The sequence below is a fragment of the Abramis brama genome (assembly GCF_963993115.1).
Source record: "Abramis brama genome assembly, chromosome: 8".
Lineage (NCBI taxonomy): Eukaryota > Metazoa > Chordata > Actinopteri > Cypriniformes > Leuciscidae > Abramis > Abramis brama.
In genome coordinates, this window is record NC_139970.1 from 41,917,579 (window position 1) to 41,942,098 (window position 24,520).

At 38.0% G+C, this 24,520-nt stretch overlaps 1 protein-coding gene across 3 annotated transcripts in view; it reads right to left on the reverse strand.

Annotated features, from left to right (window-relative positions):
• The window catches only part of tanc1b (tetratricopeptide repeat, ankyrin repeat and coiled-coil containing 1b), a 193,585-nt gene that overhangs the window by 64,552 nt on the left and 104,513 nt on the right, over positions 1–24,520 (reverse strand). For all 3 annotated transcript variants that reach the window (XM_084122375.1, XM_084122374.1, XM_084122376.1), the window contains 3 exons: positions 16,114–16,233; positions 6,770–7,051; positions 5,744–5,895 (listed from right to left, as the gene is read on the reverse strand). In XM_084122375.1, the coding sequence (XP_083978501.1) occupies positions 5,744–5,895; positions 6,770–7,051; positions 16,114–16,233 (554 nt within the window). The remainder of the gene's footprint in view (positions 1–5,743; positions 5,896–6,769; positions 7,052–16,113; positions 16,234–24,520) is intronic.

Here is a 24,520-nt window from a genome sequence, read left to right on the forward strand (position 1 = left end):
AAGTCTAAAGAAAACCGCAATGAAAGAGTCTGTCTGTCAGTGTCTCTCTAAAATAATGCTTACGTTTAGCTTTAGAAAACACACAAGCTGTGATGACACAGATCCATCAAATTGATATTATTTGTAGTTGCATCTACTTAAAATAATGTTCAGTATAATAGTTTAAATTTGGTGAAGAACCTGTAAATTTGCACAGTGAAAATACACAAAACACAGATTTGCTTAATTGTCAGTTTTTAATTGGATGCTTTTACAGACTGAAATAAATAAATAACCCTAACTAACTAATTAATTAATTGAGGGTCTAAATGCTTGGTTCAAGTTTGTATTGTTTTGTAGTTTTGTTTTTTACATGATATCCTTTACAACTGCATGACAATAGCACAAAACAATCATGTTTCCAGAATCTGAATCAATCTAGAGGAGGAGGTCACTGAACTAGTACTACTGTAGTTTATGTATTCAGAGCGTGAATGCAGAGATCAGGACTTCAGAAGCCACTGAGTTCAGCAACACTGAGAAAAATAAAGAGGGTCTTCGGGTTCACGCCATCTCAACTTCAGTCCTCTGCATTTCAAAAGGCTGAAACACGCCGTTCCAGACAACAGCGCTGGCATCGCTCCAGTCCCTCCTCTATGAACTTCAAAAGCAGAATCAGACATACTGAAGCAACACGCATCCTGAGAAACACAGGACTGGGATTCTCTCATTCCCCACAGCGAGCTCTAATGAGGAATCTGAGACTGCGTTTACACTGCAGGACACAATATTTTCACACACATTTCAGAGAAATTATACTCGTATTCAGCGAGGATGCATTAAATTTATCAAAAAAGCATCAATGTTAATCAAACAACAAAAGATAGAAGAAAAAAAATCACTCACTGCTCTTGACTGAGTAACTTGTGTCGCTTTAATAAGAATCAGTGTATATTTAATTCATACAGTGAAGACTGCAGTGCTGATTTTTCAATTTCTTACATGAATGCTCCTGTTAAAGGGATACTTCAGGATGGATTTAGCATTAAGCTTTGTATTAGTAGAAAACCTGTAGTATTTTTGTAGTGCTTTCCACCCTCATATCCCCTGAGACGAGAGATTTATGTATTTTTTGTCTGGAAAAAATCCTCAGATGACGCAAAAATCTTAATTTTGCGTCATCTGAGGATTTTTTGGCCAGAGGCGAGAGACTACAGCCAGTAGTAGGGGCTGTCCCGCATGTCTTCAACCCGCCCATAGAGGGTGGGATCTCACTCACAGTAGTGTCAGCCGTCTTTCTTTGGAAGCTAAGCTAGCAGGCTCTTGTTCTGTGGAGAAAGCCGAGTAGTAGTAGTTACCATACATCCTCTTTTTCCCGGACATGTCCGACCGTCGAGATCGTCCAAAATGTCCGGGATTCGGCTTTTGCTTTCTGCAGTCGCCATTCATTGGGCCCTATTTTAACGATCTGAAACGCAAGTGTCAAAGCGCAAAGCGCAAGTAACTTTGTGGGCGGGTCTTGGCGCTGTTGCTATTTTCCCAGCGGAATAAATAACTCTTGCGCCAGGCGCAAATCTAAAATGGGTTGGTCTGAAGTAGCTTCATTATTCATAGGTGTGGTTTGGGCGTAACGTGAAATAAACCAATCAGAGCGTCATCTCACATTCCCTTTAAGAGCAGACGCGCTTTGCTCTAAAGCGGATTCCTATTATAACGGCGGATTTGCCAGACGCGCGCCAGGAGCGGTTCACAGCCAAGGAGAGCAACGCTCTCGTCAGGGACGTTGGGGATGGAGAAACCCACCCAAATTAACTTCGGTTAAAAAGGTGTATGATAATTTGGGTAAATGTGTAAGCTAGATGTATGCTTTTATAATAAATTGTCTATCTATCTATCTATCTATCTATCTATCTATCTATCATAATAATGTATGATTTGCAAAAATGAAAACTGCTGCTTCTGTGTAGATGAGAGAATCAAAGTGTATGCGCGTTGTGCACACGCTACATTGATTATGGCCAAGCATGCGCCCTTAAAATAGCATATGAATAACATGCGCAACGCGCCACTGACTTTAAACTATTTTTTCCTGGTTAGTGGCGCAATTGTTTTCTAAACCTGCAAAATAGCATGAAGGAACGTTTGCGCCGGAACACGCCTCCTTTTTTGCGCTGAACCGCCCAGGGAGCGCAAGTTCATTCCCTAGTTTAGCGACGTGCTTCTGTGGAGGGAAAAGCGCGCTTTGCGCGGGTGCAAAATAGGAATGATACATGCGTCAGTGTACAAAGTAAATTGCGCTGGGTGCAAGATAGGGCCCTCATTGTTTACATGCACACCTTTTGTTTCAATCTAACTGAATTCATTCCGATTGGTGAATCTGAATGTAGTGTTTACATGAACGCTAAACAAGTGATCGGTTGATGTGCGTTTTACCATTGCTAAGAAAATTCCCGCTCCTCCGTGAGAGACACGAGACCGGTGCGTCTCACAGGTGTCGCTCATCAGTAATCACGCCACCGGCCTCGCGTCGTTCTCCCGCGGCCCTCAGTCTCGTCCTGCTCGCCACAGTAAACATAATGAATGGTGACTGTAGAACGCAAAAGCCGAATCCCGGACATTTTGGGCGATCTCGAAATCCGGGGCAAACTCGTCATGGAGACTCACTAGTAGCCTAGTCTTGTTGTTTTCAACTGCCCGCGCTTACCGTTAGGCGTGGCTTGGGAGTGGCCTCCTAGGGCAGCGAAGCAAGTGCATTCTGGGAGTTGTTGTCTTTCATCCACATAATCCAAAAATACATTTTCTGGCTTTTCTCAGTCTAGAAAGCTCCAAATTCAAAAATAATTTCACATTTCTTCTACATAAATGACCCATTTTAAATACACATTCAACTTTCCAGAGGTGAAGTATCCCTTTAAACAGACCTACTGTAGCTGAAAAATTTAAAACACTGTTTATTTCATTTGCATCATATTTGTAACTTGCATCTTTGTTCTAATATTTTTAATAACAAAGATACGATGATGAGTAATATAAAGTTAAATAAAATGTTGGCACGCCCCTATTTTGGCCTAAATGGTCTGCCATTCTTTTTTCTTTTATGTTTTGTGATCTTGTAAGGCAAATTTAAAATAGAGATATTAGTTTGAGATAAACAGTCTTAAACCAACATGATTTTTTTTTTTAAATATGATTGTGGATTGTGATCCTGTCCTGAAAAAAATTGTGATATGATATTTTTGCCATTTTGCCGACCTCTACATCCTCCACCACTAATGTCAGTCTGAGGGGAAATACATCATCACACTGATCGCACGGGTCCTCCATTAAAACGTCTGCGGTAGAAACTGTGACATCACCACATATTCATCACAGTCCATTAGCAACATTACTGCACAACCGCATGTGCTCTTCATGAGTCTGCATCAACACAAGCATCGTCTGCAAAGAGACACATCTCAAAATGTGCAAAAAACTACAACTAAATGAAAATATAATACATTTAATGTTCTATTCGTCTGGTCCATGCATTGTGCAAGAGAGAAACTACATCGGTGACACGACTTTGCAGCTGCATAAAACCCATTTCTATGAACAAAACACATCTGAAATCATCTGAGGACACAGAATGAGCCGCTGCGGGGGGAAATAAAGTGTTCTGCACAAACTGTCTAAAGCATAAGAGCACATTATATTAAATGCCTGAAATAAGGTCACAAGAATATAGTTTTAAGTGGTCGGTGTGCGCAAAGTGATTGCTTAAGATGTTTTAGCAAGTACATAACTTACAATTTACAGTTATATTGATATAATGTAAGCATTTTCATTTTGAAAAACAATGGAAATGCTTACAATTTCAACAGCAAGCGAGCATTTGTCATAGTTTGCATGCACATTCACAGCAAACAAACCAATCGGTGAAAGTTTGGCTGGTTAATACGGTCCAGTAAGTGCCGTAACTGCACAATTCTGCAGGCAAAAACTATAAAGTTGCATATAATAAGTATGTACAACTTTTTCCGCATACATACAGTATAGTCCTGTAAAGTGATATATGCTCATACAGCAAATCTCAACTGCTTGTATCATCGCAAAATGCAACTTTATCATCACACAGCTGTAATCTACTAAATGAGGCATGAAGATATTATAAACATTATGATTTTCTGTAAAGCTGCTTTGAAACAATGTGTGTTCTGAATAGTGCTAGACAAATTTGACTAGACATAAAAAAGCATTTTAGCCATTGAAGGCCATATAAATGTACGGGTAAAAGTATTTCGATTAAATTAAATATATTCTATGCACATATTTCATTATAGTATAGTAGATGGATGTGCTTGTTCTCTTTGAGAGGCTCTCAAAGATATTAAATTCCATCTGCTGTCATTAATGTCAAGGAAGGACAAAAAATTTGAACAAAACAATATCCACTGATGTCAAATTTGATTAATTAATTTTGACCCCCGGCAAACATACTTCAATAGGCACAATGTAAATTAAAAGATAATCAACAATCACTGATTAATAAACTAGTTAATCAATTGTGACACACACGTCTTACATTAGACGCTGTCAGCACTGTAGATCAGGCAGAGGTCGTGACCCTGCACCTGTGATTCGGCTCCAGCACACCTGTGTGGTTTCATTAGGACCGCAGCTGAGAGATCCAGCGAATGAGCCGCCCACTTCAATACACGCCTGTGTGAAACGTTCTATACATACACGAAGCTAAAAGATAAGGCTTAGTTGCTCCTCTGGGAGGATTCTGTCCAATGACCACCGTTTATATACTAATCAACAATCAATGCTGGAATGTGTCAAATCAACATGGACTGGATTTCAAGCTTTGTTTTGGTTGATGCGGGTAAATATGTATGCATCAGTCCTGAAACACGAGCTTCAGCCAACATTCTCTCAGCATACAGCTCATTTTCTAACAGAAAATGAAATTATGGAGTGGCTGTTGCAGATCTAGGTTAGAGTCAAATAACTGTTCATCACTAAATGAACGCATTGAAGTATGATCTTTAATAATGTTCTTTTATATGCACCAATATAATAAAACAGATAGCAGTATTTACCAAACTATACTTTTACTAAAACATTTCAATGCACAAAAAATGCCAAACAGAGTGAATGAAGATGCAAATTAATCACTGAATCAGAGTTCTGATGAAATCAATTCATTAATGCGGGACATTCTGAATATAATAATAAAATAAATCCAAAAAGCAAAACACGCAAAAAGATCTATAAAAGGGAGTGGAAATGGCGAATGAGCTAATATGAGTGATCCTCTGCAGCCATCTACTGGTTATAGTGGTAATTTCCTGTGATTTTCATGTTAAAAGTGTTTGTTTTCCACCAGGTGACAGAAATCCTCCAATAAAGCCTGGCACATTTTTCATGTTATCTCCATGAATGAAAATGATCTTTAAAGATAATATTACTGCACAAATGTAGAGTTAAAAAAATTAATCAAACTTACGAAATCAAACACTGCTTTTTAGTTTAAATGAGATACCATTAAAACACTCTCATGCTCATGAGTCACAAAACAATTAAGGATTGTGAAATGAGTAATAAATGGCCAAAAAAGTGCATTAAATTTATTATAATATTCACAATGCTGATTAATTTTGTTACCAGCAAGATCATCACAAGCATGTCATGACTATTCAATCCTACAAATGGAGTTATGATGCTTATGTGAGCAAAGCCAGTTTGAATCTCATTCCTGATGAAAAGGTTTGTGTGCGAGTACCTTTGCAGCCAGACGTCTGACGGCCTCCTCGCGGTGCCGCTGGAGCTCAGGTGTGCTGGGACAGCTGCTGGTGCGCAGGGTGTTGGTGGCGCTGGGCGGGGGGGTCGGCTGAGGCGGTTGACTCATAGGCAGATCTGAACTCGGCTCCCCACCTGGACAATATCCACATGAGCACAAACATCACCAGCTGTTGTTATTCTACTAAGACTAAGAGTCAAACATTAATACACAAACACCATAATTTATTGTTTCTTGCATTTGAAAAGTCTGTGTAAACGCACATATGGTGCTTGTATCATGTTGTAGATTACATGCCTCACAGAAAAATCAAGAATTATGTGTTAATAGAATTGTTATGATTGTTCAGTTGATATTAAAGTACACTAAGTTTCAATGGTCAATAATGTTTTTTTAAGAAATTAATATTTTATTCTGCAAGGGCACATTAAATTGATCAGTTAGTTGAAGTTACAGTTAAGACATTTATAATGTTACAAAAGATTTCTAAATAAAAAACAATTCTTTCTATTCATCAAAGAATCCTGAAAAAAATTATCACGGTTTCTACAAAATATTAAGTATCACAACTGTTTTTATTGATAATAACCTCGAGCAGCAAATCAGCATATGAGAATGATTTCTGAAGGATCATGTGACACTGAAGACTGGAGTAATGGTGATCACAGGAATAGATTACATTTCAAAATATATATTCACATAGAAAACAGTTATTTTAAATCATAATAATATTTCACAATATTACTGTTTTTACTGATTTCCTTGATATAATGAATATTTAAAGAAATCTTACCAACCCCAAACATTTCAACTTCATAGTTTGAAGGTAGTGAATGCATAAGAAGGCTGAACATTCATAAAACCATTCTTATGTAAACTGTCTCATTTAATTCAATGCAACAATTTATGTAAGAATGGTCTCTGTGCATTTCATGAACAATGCATTGCTGCTCTATCCAGTCTCAGGCCTGTGAGCATGCGTGTTGTGAATCAATGTTCAGGACTCACTTTTCGGAGATGCGCTTGGGCTGTTGGATGCGATCTGTCGCATGCGGCCGCCATGGCAACTGAGGGCCACCAGGCGGGAGATGACGGCGGTTTTGCCGAAGCCCACGTTGCCTACGAGGATGGACCCAGAGCTCTCGCCTGATTCGCTGGGCCTCAGGTCATCCTCGAGCTGCTGGAACAGCCAATCGCGGCCCACGAACACTGAGTCAGTGGTGATGCTGGGAACCTCGAACAGCAGCGGCTTGAGCATGATATCAGTGGGCTTGTACGGAGCAAAGCGAGCTGCAAAACACACAACACACAGGTTTAATCATATGCAAACAAATCAGGCATGTTACATGTATGTGGTTTGTCTTAGTTTAGGCTTTATCTTCATGTCCTATGCTAGTCCGCCACTGACTAGACCTTGTAAGGAAGGATAACACTTCATAAAAAGCTATTTTCCTGCAGCCAATGATAAAAAACCCTCAATGTCGCCCCTGAGTGAGCTTTTATTGTGCATGATACAAAATATATAAGAACACAATGATCACATAATATAGCACTGTGATGTTAAATTATGAACTTTCATCACTTTTAGTAGTTGTTTGTGTGAATATGAATGGGATTCGCTCAGCCAGTGGCAGTAAACCGTAAACTGTTTGTGTTGATGGGTCACATTAGTGTCATATATGAACTTTTATCATAGTGTTTCTGATTCATTAGGGCACCTTTGACATAAAATAAGTGCTTGGTAAGGCTGTTTGAATTGCTATTAAGTAGCGAAGCTCTCTGAGTAAGCGAGAAAATCAATTCGGATGACAACATGAATGTGATTTTATTTTATTTTTTTCGGATTTGTTGAACTGTTCCATTTACACTTGGAATAAATGTGTCTCCGCAAAACAAATATAAATACGATCTTTAATTCCTATGCAATATGCATATTTAACGGAGTTCACTTCAATGAAAGTAGCAGACATGAGCTGCGTTTTATTTATCATCAGCTAATTTCAAGATCAAAGACTGCAATGGGAGAGAGAGCGCCATCAGCACTGGTAAGATAATTAATACTTTTAATAAATGTGATTGTGTGTTATTTACATTAAGGCAGATTACTGGCCACTATACTTTGTAGAACACTCCACTTAAAGTAACTTCTAGAAGAACATGAAGCTCTGGCCATTGTCATATTATGATCACACTGATGATTCTTCCTTTTCAAACAAGAATATTTTACAGAAGTTCAGAAAAACATCTCCGAGGTCATGTGAAATCTCAAAATGTACAAAAAAAAAAAAAAAAAAAAAAAAAATCATAGACAGCCTGATAACAAGCCTGTAGTGTTGTTTTTGGCGGCCTGTTTTAATTTTAGTTTTCGTCTAGTCTTTGTGTCAAGCTGTCGTTTTAGTTTTTATTAGTTTTAGTCACGTTCATACTCTTTTTAGTCTAGTCTAGTTTTAGTCAACGAAAACTGATGACATTTTAGTCTAGTTTTAGTCAACGAAAACTGATGACATTTTAGTCTAGTTTTAGTCAATGAAAATTGTATTTTAGTCTCTTTTTAGTAATGCAATTCTATTTAACCCAGTCAATATAGAATTTCAAACAAGGTTATCTTATTATATTTAGTATATTTAGGGCTGTGACGGTGGCAGTTTTTTTTACCACCGCGGTAATGGACCAACTACCGGCGGTGGTTGAGGGGTTATTTAAAAAAATAAAAACTCGTTTTATATTTCCACACAAAGACGCGTGATATAGGCTACCACTCTGCGCTCTGAGAGGGATGTGGGACACGAGCAGAAAAGAGACCATCGAGCTCTTTATGATATCTTCGTGTTTTCTACTTGATGTAAATTGGTCTGAAGAGCGAATTTTATCCTCCACAAGGGCGAAATATTTAGGCTATGTTTGAGATTGCGCTGCCAGAGAAAGTGAAACTAAAAATCACCCGCGCGTGTGAAACGCGCTTTACAACTAAACTTGACGCGCCCTATGTCTAATATAACAAGCACAAACTGTGTTAAAAAGAATTTGACATGCAAGTACAAATGTAGGCTATCTGTCCTACAGCGTTTTTCTACTTTACCACAGTAAAGAATACGAATATAATAGGCCTAATTAAAAGCGAACCAATGAAGAAACGTTTATAATCCCTTTAGAAAATGGGTGAGACGTGAGTGAAGATTTGGGAAAAGAAACAAGAGATTCCATGCAGGGATGAGTCACGATTTTTGGATATTCGATTAGTTTATTTAATTATAGAATATCGAATTTGTGCGATTATTCTCTAAAATAAAATCTCCATGTTCTGGTGCTGATGCGGTGACGCGTTCATGCAACCAGAGACGCTGCCAATAACGCACATAACAGCTGTCACAAAGAACCGGCAAAAGTAATGATTATGAATGTGTCAAATATATCAATGAGACATTTTAATAGAATAACTAATGGAATAATATTGTTAAATTCGCTGATAATCGGGTGACCAGATCGCAAACCAGAATTTAAAGCCGACAAAGCTATGGGTTCACGCACAACTCTCTCATTCGCAAAAAGCAAATATGATGCTGGTAGAGCTGCATGATTCTGGATAAATTGAGAATCACGATTTTTTGCTTAAAATTGAGATCACGATTCTCCCACGATTCGGAATAGACAACTAAACAAAATAACATCTTTTATTAGAGGTTCTGACAAAATGTTAATTGTTTCATAACTTGATGAATCCCTGTTTTTGAACGAATCTCTTGAATGAATGATTCAATGAGAAATACATTTTTAACAGTCACTTGTTGCCACCTACTGGTGTAACAATGTAATGATACAATCCTTATTTGAAGCATCAAGTTACTTTCAAAAGGTGATTTACTCTATTTTGATTGCTACAGTAGATATCCGAACTACAGACTCTGGGTCAGCAGCACGAACGCAGATTTGAATGTTCGCTGTGATCGTACTCGTCAAAGGTTTGAACACAGAGTCGAATCGTTGTCATTTAGGAATAATATTCTTGAATCTTGGTGATTGAATCGAGATCACGATCTTCTTACGATTAATCGTGCAGCTCTATCTGCTGGTCATGCTCAAATAAGTCTTCAATAAAATACTGACATGTACAAAGAGTGATATTTAATATACAGACTATATGTAAGCATGTCATCACTAGTGTTGCTTTCGTCAACGAACCTTTATCACGTGACGAAAACGAGACGAGACGTAACATAAATGCTGGTCATGTGACGATGACTATAATTAAATGTATAATGCAATATTGTTGACGATTAAAAACGAGACTAAATGTGGTTTACAAAATAAAAACTATGCTAAAATGTCTCTTCATTTTCGTTGACCAAAACGAGACGAGACGAAATGTTCTGTTATTTCGTCTCGTTTAGTCACGTTGTGAGAAAAACTTATAAACGACATTTGGAAAAACTTTCATTACATAGAAGTCGGAAAAGAAAACGGAATGTGTTGTGGAAAAAGATGGGGAGAAATGCGGTCATTTATGTGTGTGTGTAACGTACTTCTAACATGTTTGGTTGGTAAAATAAATATGTTGTAAATTCAAATCAGGGCGTCTTCCGTGTCTGGAATGGATGCATTCTTGAGTCTATAAGGTAACAATAATATAATAAGATAACCTTGTTAGAAATGAGTTTGGCTAAAAGAAAATTTTGGTTATGTCTATACTACTAGGTACTTGTACTATATTAACTGGGTTAAATAGAATTGCATTACTAAAAAGAGACTAAAATACAATTTTCATTGACTAAAACTAGACTAAATGTCATCAGTTTTCGTCAACTAAAACTAGACGAAAATAGTCACTGACTAAAATAAGACTAAAATGCTCAGACTTTTAGTCGACTGAAACTTGACTAGACTAAAAAGAGTATGAACGTGACTAAAACTAATAAAAACTAAAATGACAGCTTGACACAAAGACTAGACTAAAACTAAAATTAAAACAGGCCGCCAAAAGCAACACTAGTCATCACTGCATTTCAGATGAAATTGAGTTTTTGGGGAATCCAACACCTGCATGAAAACACTCTCAACCCTCACACACCTGACACTGTACATGGCCTGTAGAAACTGGAGTAAAAATCACTCGAGGTGAATCAGAGCTGATGAATCTCTGCCATTGGCTGATTGAACCTCATTATTCATTTGAACATTCAACAAGGTCAGAATAGCAGCTCAACACTGACACACACACAGCAGCTCCTGCAGAACACACATTAGCTCGACCCTCGGGGTACACAAGCGTTTATATAAGAGAAAGAGACAAACAGACAGACTGAGAGGAAAACACATGTATTTAATGATGTTCTCTTGCATTATTAATGGACTTAACTATTTAAAACACTTCTTTTAACCACAGGAAGTGTATGGAGAGCGTTTCCTTATTCACATTCAAATCCTGAGTGGGTAAACAGATCTATACGGAAATGTCTCAATCTAAACATTATATAATCTCTTACAAAAAACAAATCAAAAGAGCACCCAACTGTTTCAGACTGTACAAGGATGAATATCTCCAAATCCGGTCAAGAACATGTTTGGGTCAAATTTTATTTCACAATTATCACAATGAATAAATAAATAAATAAATAAACACACACCAAAACATTTATCGGACGATTTTTGATCGATTGAAACCATCGTCATATCCAAAATACCAATGCTTTTGATTAATTAACTGCATGAAGGCACTGAGTTGTGTAATGCACAGACGATATTATGTATAAACATAAGATATTATGTTTATATTATGTATATTACATTATGCTTTTTAACAATGTTGTTCAATAAAACTTATTTTTATTATTTTATTATTATTGCCTCATTGTCATTATATATATATATTTTTAAGTCATTTTAAAGGCTATTGTTTGCTTAGGTCTATTTTTATTACCACATTTTTACTGATTACTCGATTAATCGTCAAAATAATCGACCAATTACTCAATTATCCAAATAATCGTTAGTGACAGCCATACTAGCTAGTATCCCTCAATCCATGCGGTTTTGAACTGCTAATTTAAAACATAATCAAAACAGTAATCTACATTTTAATTACAAAAGTTATATTGGAATCAAATAATTATTCATGACAATTTAAACTACTTATAAAGTGCAATATATAAGGTGTCGTCTAAAAAAAACACCTTTCTTTAACCCTTATGTGCTGTTGGGGATGTTTTCATCCACTATGGGGTATTTTTTAGTCTAAATTTGGCCATAACTTTCTCTGTGTTTCAGCAAATGGAATGATTTTTGGTGACAAATCTTATTTTGACACATATTTTGGGAAAATGCTTTGAAATTTTTCAAAAACTCAACAGTACACTGTGGGCAAATTTACTACCCTTTCGTTATGTTTGTGGCTGAAAACAGCCACTACTTTAAACTGCTGTAAAAATATATCAGATAAATATTTTTTTCAATTTTTTTTGCATAAATCTATTAATCAACCTCAGTCCTGCTCAAAAATACTAAATGTTTAAAAAAAATTCAGGATTTTAACTCTTTAATTGCCAAATTCGTAAATGATGTCACTGATTTGGGAAAAAACACACACAAAATGACTCATTTTCAATATAAAATGTGATTGTGGACTGGATTTTTTTTTACCTTTTATCACAGTCTTGGACATGTCAAAGATTAGAAACAACATTGGTTTTGATGCATTGTTAGTTTTTGTGCAGCATGAGATTTTAACTTTTTCTCCCTCATTTACTGTTCGTGGCTGTTTTTGCCCCATTGACTTCCATTATAACCACATTTTTTGATTGCAAAGCCATGACACCATATAATCATGCATTTTTGATTGTTGGTGGTTTTCCCTGTTGGGAAGAGGTAAAATTTGTAATTTTTACTGTTGATAACCAGGTGGCACCATTAACCCTTTAGATAGGCCTGTGCAAAAAAAAGCTTAGTTTCTGGCTTTTACATGGAGTTATATGGAGTTTATATGGAGTATAATAGCATAATAAAGTGTGTGTTGTGTGTGTGTGTGTGTGTGTGTGTGTGTGTGTGTGTGTGTGTGTGTGTGTGTGTGTGTGTGTGTGTGTGTGTGTGTGTGTGTGTGTGTGAACTCACCTTGATGCGTCTGAGAAAATCAAAATATGCACCTCAGCTCTCAGAACTACATGGAGTAAACAAAAACAAAGTAAGTGTATTTATGCATCTGCTGCCTTTTGATGGTGAGAAATGCAGACTAAACAAAAACAAAGCAAGTGGATTTAAATGCGTGCATGCAAGCCTGCTGCTCATTTGATGGTGAGAAGAGCAGCAAGCAACATGAGAAAGGGCTTGACTTGTAGTGAAGTTTCAGAGATGATTATGCAGCCTGACCCCTCCAGCGAGCTGCATGATGTATCGTCTTCCCCCTCTGACACCACAGACTCAGGAGAGTCAGATCCTGATTTGGATGTGGCACCCTCATCATCCTCTAGCTTCCACTGAAGGCGAGGAGGATTCGGAGGATCCTGGATCTGGGTAGATTGGGAGAAATGGCGAAGTGTGGTTTTCCACTAACGCGGAGACAACTCCCTTTCTTCAGCCTGCCAGAGGCGTGACTCCAGGGCCGACGCGCTATGCCATCACAAAGCATAGTCATACATGTTTGTATGACTGTACAAACATGTATGTGTTGACGCAAGTCATGCTGACAATGAGGTCAATCATCTCCTCCATAAAAAACAGATTGAACACGGAATCCATGTTCTGGACCTTTGCGATTGCATAGCGCGTCGGCCCTGGAGTCACGCCTCTGGCAGGCTGAAGAAAGGGAGTTGTCTCCGCGTTAGTGGAAAACCACACTTCGCCGTTTCTCCCAATCCACCCAGATCCAGGATCCTCCGAATCCTCCTTGCCTTCAGTGGAAGCTAGAGAGGATGATGAGGGTGCCACATCCAAATCAGGATCTGACTCTCCTGAGTCTGTGGTGTCAGAGGGGGAAGACGATACATCATGCAGCTCGCTGGAGGGGTCAGGCTGCATAATCATCTCTAAAACTTCACTACAAGTCAAGCCCTTTCTCATGTTGCTTGCTGCTCTTCTCACCATCAAATGAGCAGCAGGCTTGCATGCACGCATTTAAATCCACTTGCTTTGTTTTTGTTAAGTCTGCATTTCTCACCATCAAAAGGCAGCAGATGCATAAATACACTTACTTTGTTTTTGTTTACTCCATGTAGTTCTGAGAGCTGAGGTGCATATTTTGATTTTCTCAGATGCATCAAGGTGAGTTCACACACACACACACACACACACACACACACACACACACACACACACACACACACACTTTATTATGCTTTTATACTCCATATAAACTCCATAATACTCCATGTAAAAGCCAGAAACTAAGCTTTTTTTTGCACAGGCCTATCTAAAGGGTTAATGGTGCCACCTGGTTATCAACAGTAAAAATTACAAATTTTACCTCTTCCCAACAGGGAAAACCACCAACAATCAAAAATGCATGATTATATGGTGTCATGGCTTTGCAATCAAAAGATGTGGTTATAATGGAAGTCAATGGGGCAAAAACAGCCACGAACAGTAAATGAGGGAGAAAAAGTTAAAATCTCATGCTGCACAAAAACTAACAATGCATCAAAACCAATGTTGTTTCTAATCTTTGACATGTCCAAGACTGTGATAAAAGGTAAAAAAAAATCCAGTCCACAATCACATTTTATATTGAAAATTAGTCATTTTGTGTTTTTTTTTCCCCAAATCAGTGACATCATTTACGAATTTGGCAATTAAAGAGTTAAAATCCTGAATTTTTTTTAAACATTTAGTATTTTTGAGCAGGACTGAGGTTGATTAATAGATTTATGCAAAAAAAAATTGAAAAAAATATTTATCTGATACATTTTTACAGCAGTTTAAAGTAGTGGCTGTTTTCAGCCACTAACATAACGAAAGGTAGTAAATTTAAACAATGCACAAGGGTTAAATCAGCATAAAGGCAGAACAACAAATCATGATTCATAAATACATATTGAAAATGTGAATAACTGTCATGCAAATTATGACAGAAAAAAACCTAATTATCCTAAATATGGGCTCAATTTTTTTTAATGCTATGCTTTTTTAGGTAACACTTTACAATAAGGTTTCAATTATTAACATTAATGTATTAACTAACATGGACTAAACATGAGCAACACATTTGTTACTGTATTTGTTCATATTTATTAACATTAGTTAATAAAAATACAGCTGTTCGTCTTTATTTCATGTTAGTTCACAGTGCATTAACTAATGTTAACAAATACAAAATTTAGATTTTAATAATGTATTAGTAAATGTTAAAAATGTACATTTACAAAGATTAATAAATGCTGTAGAAGTGCAGTTCATTATTAGTTCATGTTAAGGCGAGACACGGCAGGCAAAAACATCGTTTTTTTTTACTGGTCAATTTTGAGATTTTTGGATATTTGTCTTCAATAACAGTCTTCAGGCTTGTGGTGAAAAAAAGTCAGACATACACATTTAGGTCTTTATTTTACTACACTTTGTCTGTTTGCATCTGTAGATTTCTCATAAATTCAACAAAAGTTGGCGTTCTTAATCAACATGCTGCTCCGCGATCGCTGTCTGCACCCTGCCTGTACAATGCTGTCGGATCCAAATATGGTAATTTCCTTTTTATCAGCAACCAATCATGAAAGTAATAGGGCTGAATGTGCAATCTCATTGGCTGATGATAAATCTTTAAAGCCCGTTTTCTCAAAGTCCGAAATCTCCACTTCAGTAGCACCTATATACACAAACTTTCCAGTCTTGTACCTAGTCATATTATGAAGACATTTACAGAGGGATTTGTAAATATATTATTCCTAGCCTGATTTATATAACATTTTATTCCAAAAAACATGGCAAAAATATTTTTTTTAAGGCTATTGACAGTATATTCTGATTTACAGGATAACAAAAGTAGATATCCATAAATACCTCTGTAATTTTTTTCCCATCTAATATGTGAACACAATGAAAAAATAATTTTTAACCTGGCTTTATCAATACTAGTTTTTTTTAAATATATGCAAATATATGCGCATATTTAATTAGATATTGCCTGATTTGCATATTTAAACATTAAATTACAGAAAACTTGTAATACATTTTTTTCTCATCTTAATGTAGGTAATCAACTGGGAAAGTTTCATGGTCATATCTGCTAGTTAAAAATGTTACCCTATTCACCTGTAGTGTCTCGCCTTAACTAATGAAACCCTATTGTAAAGTGTTGATTTTGGTGGTGAGTTTCATGACATTCTTAAAGAAGTAAAGAGAAAAACCAAGCACACATGATGGGATTGTGACTGTACCTTTGTCGTGTGTAGCTCTGCCCCCGGTGTTGTGCCAGGGCAGGCGGATGGACGTGCGCAGGGGGGTGTTTCGCTGTTCATCAAGATAGCTCAGATCCTCCAGCTTAGTGGAGCTTGTTGCTGAAAAACAGAGAATTGCAAAAATCAAAAGGTTTTCACTCCATCCAACATTAAGCACGTTTAGATGCAGACCAATACACTGATAATAACTTCCAAAAATCAGCTTATTGAATTAACCCGTTGTCCCGGTTTACATGCGATCCGATATCCCGGCAATGCAAGACTTTATTAATAAATCAGGTTATTCCACCGTAGTGACATCAAAACCTAACCGTTCGTGTATCTGTCTCTGAGTATTTCATGTGTCATGTCAGTCGCGATGGAGACTCATATTCCCCTCTCCTGCAGTTACAGATGCAATATTCTGACTACACCACTTCTGCATGAGATGAGAACACATTTCGATCATTTCTCGAGTCGGAGTTTGCGATATATTTCCTCCTCCCTTACTGTGAAACACTCGCTCTGTCTGGATGCCTTTAAATCCGCAGTAAGGACACTTTCCTGTCATGTATCACTCATGAGCACTTCAATAAGCCGACGGAAGACAGGTTAATGTGTTCAAAATCAGGGAGATCTAGCCGTGTTGATCGGTTTATGCTTAAGTTATTTATGACCTTACTCTGATAAAGGAAAACGGGTTAATGCATTTACATGACCACGTGCATTGTCGGCTTATTAAGCATAATCAGGTTAAGAACATGCATGTGAACACGCTCATTGGAGGAAAAGAATTAGAGAAAGGTCGCTGGGTTAAAGGTCGCTGACCGCAGCATTGGCAATGACCTGTCAGACATAAACGAGGAACCGTGCAGAGAGAAAGATGACATCATCCTGAATGCAAATCACGAGCAGCGACTATAATAAACACTGTAAAGAATGAATGGGCGAACAGAACCAGGTCACTGAGCAAACACACACACACACACACACAGACAGACTAAACAATCAGAGTCATAACCCGTTTAAAAGCATTGTTCTGAAAAAGAGACAACTCAATGCAAAAGTTAAATTGTGCAATGTTTCACGTTCTTCAAGCTGTGTGAAAGAAACGTGTTATTTCAGTGTACGGCCTCTAATGTGCATCCATGCATCCCCGTCTGAAACTAAAGCACCAGCAACCTGTTTGCTCTGAGACTACTTTCCACCGAAGCTCTCGGTACTCACAGACTGAGGTGCATGCGGACTCGTTCTTCAGGCACAGACAGACGCAGCCCCGCAAACCTCTGTTTCTCTCTCTCTCTCCTCAGGACACCTCCATGTTCACACACACCGCATTCAACTGGTGAACGGCTTCACTGCATCCCTCAACGCATCCACAAAAGCATCAGAGAAAAATCCCTGCCGCAGCTCCCCGCTCCGCAATCCAAATGAAAAGCGGAGAGGGATGAAACAGAGGAGGTCTCTCTCTCTCTCTCCTCTCCTACAGAGCGGCTGATTACAGTTTGAAGCGGGCAGCCGGGGGAGAAATAATCTATGATCCTCCCGAAGAAAGAAAAAGAAAGCTAATAAAACAGGCGAAGAACTGAATGAAGAGAGGAGGGAGCCGTCATTGAGGAGACGGGTGACGGAGGGAGGTGGGATACTGGAGGTGTGGAGACAGTGAAAATCAGCTGCGCCCCTTTCAGCTTTAAACAGCATCGCTCATAAGAAAAATTATTCTGTGGTCAATAGTACAAAAAAAAATTGAAATGAAAATTTCTACCTGCATAAACACGTTCAGGCAAGATTTTAAGCTTGTAGAAATTAAAGTGTAAATATCAACATTATAAAATTAAGTAAAACCCACTCTACTTTCTGATACTGGTGTTCCCATCATGCACTTCATAAGGTTGCATTTTCACTGTTTTCCAGCTGTATTTACACTGTTTTATCATTGCTTTTGTTGTTAGGTTTAGTAACTTAATGTTTTGTGACATCTGGAGCTCACAAATGTCCATTGAATATTACTGTTATTGTGTACTGTGTACCAAACGTTGAGGTCTCTGTGTTCGGGTGGTACCACATTACTGTTATTATGTGTTTTCTACATAATATCTACTCTGTATTGTTTACTTAGATGTTCTAATTTACTTGAAACAGAGCATTGCAAAGTAAACTTCAACTAAGTAGAAATTACTCAACAAACTTTAACTGGCCAAGTTAAAGTTACTTTTTTTCTTTGTTAATTTTACTTAAAGGTGCACTGTGTAATTTTTAACAGCGTCTAGTGGTGAGGTTGCGAATTGCAACCAACAGAATTTACGGTGGCCGACAGGAAAATATGTTGTCGTCTGAGACGGCAGAGAGTAGCCATTTCAACAGCCATTTCTTTGCAATTGTTTGTGAAATTTACTAGCAATTTCTGAGTAAATCATACACTACATTTTTTCAGTGTAGTTTAAAGGGAAGATGATGATTGTCAAGGTGTTCTCAGTGGTTGTTAGGCAGTTGCTTGAGTGTTCTATCAGGTTGCTAAGGTGTTGCTAGGGTGTTAGAGAATAGGTTGGTAGAGAATCGTTAGGCAGTCACTAAGATGTAAGATGTACCAGGGTGTTCTGGCTGGTATATGGTGAATAATGGGCTCATGAATATTAATGATCTCACATTGCTAGGTAATGTCCCTAGACTGTCCAGTCATGTCACCTAATTGAAATTCACGAGTCAGAGGTTTACAACGTATGGTTCATAAACTGATCCTATGCAGATGTGCGTGAGGTGTGCAGCCTTGCATGCTCTTCACTGTTTTGGCATTGAAATGCTATATTAAAGGGGTAGTTCACTTTCAAATAAAAATGTACTGATAATTTATTCTCCCCCATGTCATCCAAGATATCCATGTCTTTCTTTCTTCAGTCGAAAAGAAATTTAGGTTTTTGAGGAAAACATTCCAGGATTTTTCTCCAAATGGACTTCAATGGGGTCCAACAGTTTGAAGGTCCAGATGTCAGTCTCAATGCAGCTTCAAAGGCTCGACACAATCCCAGTCGAGAAATAAGGGTCTTATCTAGCGAAACGATCGGTAATTTTTCTGAAGAAAGAAAGACTTGGACATCTTGGATGACATGGGGTGAGTAAATTATCAGGACATTTTTATTTGAAAGTGAACTACTCCTTTAAGGCCGACATCTGAGCATATTCTCCCATTACCATTTTAATATTAATATGTATAAAAATACATTAAATCTATCTATCTATCCAGATTATTTGATAAAAGAAATGTGTATTCAGGTTATATATTTCATCAAGATAGATGGATGGGTGGATGAACGGACAACCTATCGATGGATGGATGGATGAATAGAAGGATTTGTAAATCTTGAAACAAGTTTTGTCAAGGCTTTAGTAAGTAAAAACTTTTCTTTTATATAGTTTATGAAAATCACAGTTACATGAATTTCTTTGACTTTCAATTCAATGTTAATGTACTTCCTTACATTCAAATTCAAAGTTTAGACCCTTAAATTCAGATTCAAGGTGAGCACAACCCTTCTGGAAAAAGCAGCTTTACCTGTTTGAAATAATATCAGGTGCTAAAACTATAGCAAAGTATAGCAGAACTGTGCTTTTACCATGAGCCAAGAGAGTTACAGGAGACTAGTACTCTACATATGTTAATATCCTCTGCTACGGCATTTCATTTACACAGAAACAAACTTACTTAAAACTTCTTCACTCCAAACTTACTTAAAACTTCTTCACTCCCGCACAAGCCCTGCTGTTGCCTTTAGAAATGTAAATCTAGTTTACACTGTGACTGCACTGGTCTAGGCACCTCCGCATATCTGATGCACAACAGGAGAATGCGTATGGATAACCCATCTGTGTTTTAAAACCTGAACGTTTTTGCATCTGCGTGTGTGTGTGTGTGTGTACTTGGGCTCCAATAAAAATGGCTGATAAACAGTGAATCATTCCACAGTGGCAGAGCTAAACCTCGCTGAGAGAGAAATCTAATCAGACTAGCTTTAGCAGAAGACTGGCCCGTGACCAGCTCCACAGATTACACCCGATTCCCCTGCAGACAGTCCAGTAATCTGCTGTACCCTTGTTTACTGAAAGGAGCCCATTGATGAATATGCATATCCCAGATGATGTCATCACTTGAATAATCAATAATTTGAGCCGGGTGCTGTTCATGCATCTCGGAGTGATGTTGATTAACACGCTTGATTCATGTTCATAAGTCGAGTCTGTTGAGACACAGGGTCAGACCGCACCATCGGGGATGAAGCTAATCGATCTTGAAGAAACAACAACACTAAGTCAGACCCTCAGGACTCAGTGTTGTTACAGCATTAATGAGTGATGTTAACAGACAAACAACACACAGGGTAAAGGTTCAGCTGGTTAGTATTGGCTTTAGCTCAGTAACTACACCAACATTTACTGTGTATTCTGACTATTTGCAAGCAATATATAAATCGAAACTTCATTTACATTTATGCATTAGGTATATTAGGTATACTTTCATTATTCGGTATACTTTGCTATATATATCATGCATATATATATCTAATCAGCCAATCACATGGCATCAACTCAATGCATTTAGGCGTGTAGACATGATCAAGACGATCTGCTAAAGTTCAAACTGAGCATCAGAATGGGAAAGAAATGTGATTTAAATGACTTTTTGAACGTGTCATGGTTGTTGCTGCCAGACGGGCTGGTCTGAGTATTTTGGAAACTATTGATCTATTGGGATTTTTACTCATTACCATCTCTAAGGTTTACAGAGAATGATCTGAAAAAGAGAAAATATCCATTGAGCGGCAGTTCTGTGGGAGAAAATGCCTTGTTGATGCCGGAGGTCAGAGGAGAATGAGCAGACTGGTTACAGCTGACAGAAAGGCAACAGTAACTCAAATAAGCAAGAAAAGAGCATCTCTGAATGTCAAACCTTGAAGCAGAGTGACTACAGCAGCAGAAGAACTGGAAACTGAGGCTTCAATTCACACAGGCTCACCAAAACTGGACAATAGAAGATTGGAAAAACGTTGCCTGGTCTGACGAGTGTCGATTTCTGCTGCGACATTCAGATGGTCGGGTCAGAATTTGCCGTAAACAGCATGGATGCATGGATCCATCCTGCCTTGTATCTACGGTTCAGTTGGTGTAGGGGCTGGTGCTGCTGGTGTAGGGGTGTGTTATATATTTTCTTGGCACAGTATTGTTGCTGATCTTGTCCAGCTCTTTATGACCACAGTGGACTCATCTTCTGATGGCTACTTCCAGTAGGATAACACCATGTCACAAAGCTCAAATCATCTTAAACTGGTTTCTTGAACATGACAGTGAGTTCACTAAACTCAGACGGCCTCCACAGTCTCCAGATCTCAGTCCAGTAGAGCAGCTTTGGGATGTGGAGGAACAGGAGATTCACATCATGGATGTTCAGCTGACAAATCTGCAGCAACTGTGTGATGCGATCATGTCCATATGGACCAAAATCTCTGAGGAATGTTTCCAGTGCCTTGTTGAATCTATGCCAAAGAATTAATGCAGTTCTGAAGGCTAAAGGGGGTCCAACCCGGTGTATATGTATATATATATATATGTATATATATATGTGTGTGGATAAAATAACCAGAGTAGACCTGTACCGCATCAGAAATAGAAACCGTCAACATGCAACAAGTCGCAATACAAGCTTATGATTATAATAGGCGCAATCTAGTTCTGATGCATGCCTAGTTCTGCAACACAAAAATTCATAAATCTTCTACAAATTATAGCCAAATGTGATCTTTAAACAGTGAAGATGATAACGGTCATGCAACTAAACATCTTTAAGAGCACAAAAACAGAGAGAGATGGGAAAGCATGTGGTGACACTAAATATGACAAGATGAAGGTGAAATGCAACTTTCGCTTAAAACAAACCGTGAAATGATATACATGGAGTACTTCATAAAAACCACCATGACAGGTTATGAAGTATGTTTTTAAGAGGAGATGGGGAGGCAACAAGGAGCAAATAAGTAATATTATAAAATAATAAGTGCCACATTCATGCTGCCAACAAAAATATCAATACGGTTGAATCTCTTTAAAACACGTCAGGGGCAGAATTCAAAAGAAAAAAACATATTGTGTAAAAAAAACACTATTTTAGAACCATTTGGCTTTTTATTTTTGCCATAAACACCAAAATTATTGTTTGATTGAAATAATGTTTCTCGGATAGATGGACAGACATAGATAGATAGATAGATAGATAGATAGATAGATAGATAGATAGATAGATAGATAGATAGATAGATAGATAGATAGATAGACAGGTAGACAGGTAGACAGATAGACAGATAGGTAGATAGGTAGATAGGTAGATAGATAGATAGATAGATAGATAGATAGATGGATGGATGTGTTGAAAAAAGGCTGTATAAATAAGAGATAAATAATTTATGTCTACCAGTTCTGTTGAATCTAAAACTGAAAAAGCAGTAGTTCAGTCAAGCTGAACAGAAGCGGCCACAGCTGAAGACACTAGTGATTCCAGATGCACTGTCACCAGAGTGAGCGCTCTGTTCTGGATACACCAGCTGTCAGGAAAAAGACAAGCCACAAACAATGTAAATGTGCACGGCACGTGTCATTTCCTGGGACAGCAGCCACAGCCACAGAGTGAGACATTTACCCACAAACCCAACCCAACCTCTGAGTCCACAAAACACCACACAAGAGATCCGTGCAGAAGACCGGCCACCTGTACATGTGACGTACTGAGCGCTCACTCTGAGGCTTGAGCAGTGTTCTGGCCTGAATAGAGAACAGGGTTTAAAAAAAAGTTTCTTAATCTGAATTCAATTTGAGCTGAGCTGTATCGAGCTGTTCTGCAATTCAAATTTTAATTTAAGCCTGTAGAGTTTTAATGACAGTCAATTTAGTTTATAATAATGCATTTCATAGGGAAGAAGAATAAAGTGGAAAACCTGAACGGGAATGATAGGGAATGTTGAACACTAAGAAGGATAGTGACCAAACAACACAGAACTGCAGAGAAGTGTCAGCAAACCTCAATACTCATCCTGAAGACCATGTTTCCACAAAAACTAACTACAGAAAACTTCACAGAGCTAACATCAATTAAAAGAGCTTCAATGGCTAAAAATGTAATCTCAGACGCTACTTCTAAAATGTGAAAAAGATGGTGTTATGATCATAAAACCTGTACAGTGCTGAAGCACCAAGATGAACTTAATCTTCCTCCCTGATTAGCTTAATCACCTGACTTGAATATCATGTACAGGGGTCAGACAATGAAACTGAAACACTGGCCAATAAAGTGTTATATATGCGCTGTCTAACCAATATTCACTGATTTTACATTCCATCAGTAAGAGAAGAGTGTGAAGGTTGAATAAGCAGAGCAATAGTACAGCTGTACATAACATATTGCAATCAACACAACATAATGGGAGATATATCAGAGTTCAGAAGAGGACAAATTGTTGGTGCGCATCTCACTGGCTCACCTGTGACCAGTCTTTGTGGTGTATCAAAAGCTTTGGTATCCAGTGTAAATGCTGACACACCACCACCAAAGACGAACCACATCCAACAAGAGTAACTGTTGATGCAAGAGGAAGCTGTCTGAAAGGGATACCGGTCCAGGTACCGACCCGAACTGACCGTTTGCAAAGACCCGCCCCCTTTAGTTACTGTTGCTATGTCCGACAAGCCACGCCTCTCTCACGCCACACACCATGTTCTCACACAGTGAACAATACATCGGGGAGCAGAGAGGACACTGACAACACACTGACAGACAGGACAGACCAGGTTACTTATGATATAAAACAAAGTCTCAACTTTCAAATTTGGTCATTTTTTAAAGAAATTTAAACAATAAATACCGTTTTGTGGCTCTTTAATGTGTCTGACAGATCGCTCAGTTAAAGCTGCTCGTGAACCGATCATCTCTTCCTTCTAGTTCATTTATAGCATCAAATAAACATGAATGAACATAAGAAGGAATGTTGTTTTAACCGCGGAAAGACGTCAGTACACTCCGTTTTTCAAGTTCTAATCCTCTAACATTAATCTACTAACTCTCCTGACTGCTTTGTTGGACAAAAATGGCGGATGGCGGATTATGATTGGTCAGATCGCCTGTCAATCAAACTCCCTGTGAAGGGTCAATTGTATCTACAAAAAAAAAAAAAAAAAACACAGCTGCCCAACTCACTGCAGAATTAAATGTGCACCTTGACTCTCCTGTTTCCACCAAAAGTGTTTGTCCGGAGCTCCACAGTGTCACTATTCATTGCTATAGCCAAACTTTTGGTCACTCGTGCCAATTTGAAATGTTGGTTTCATTGGTGCCAACAGTGCGAATCTTGGGCTGTGGACAATGTGAAAC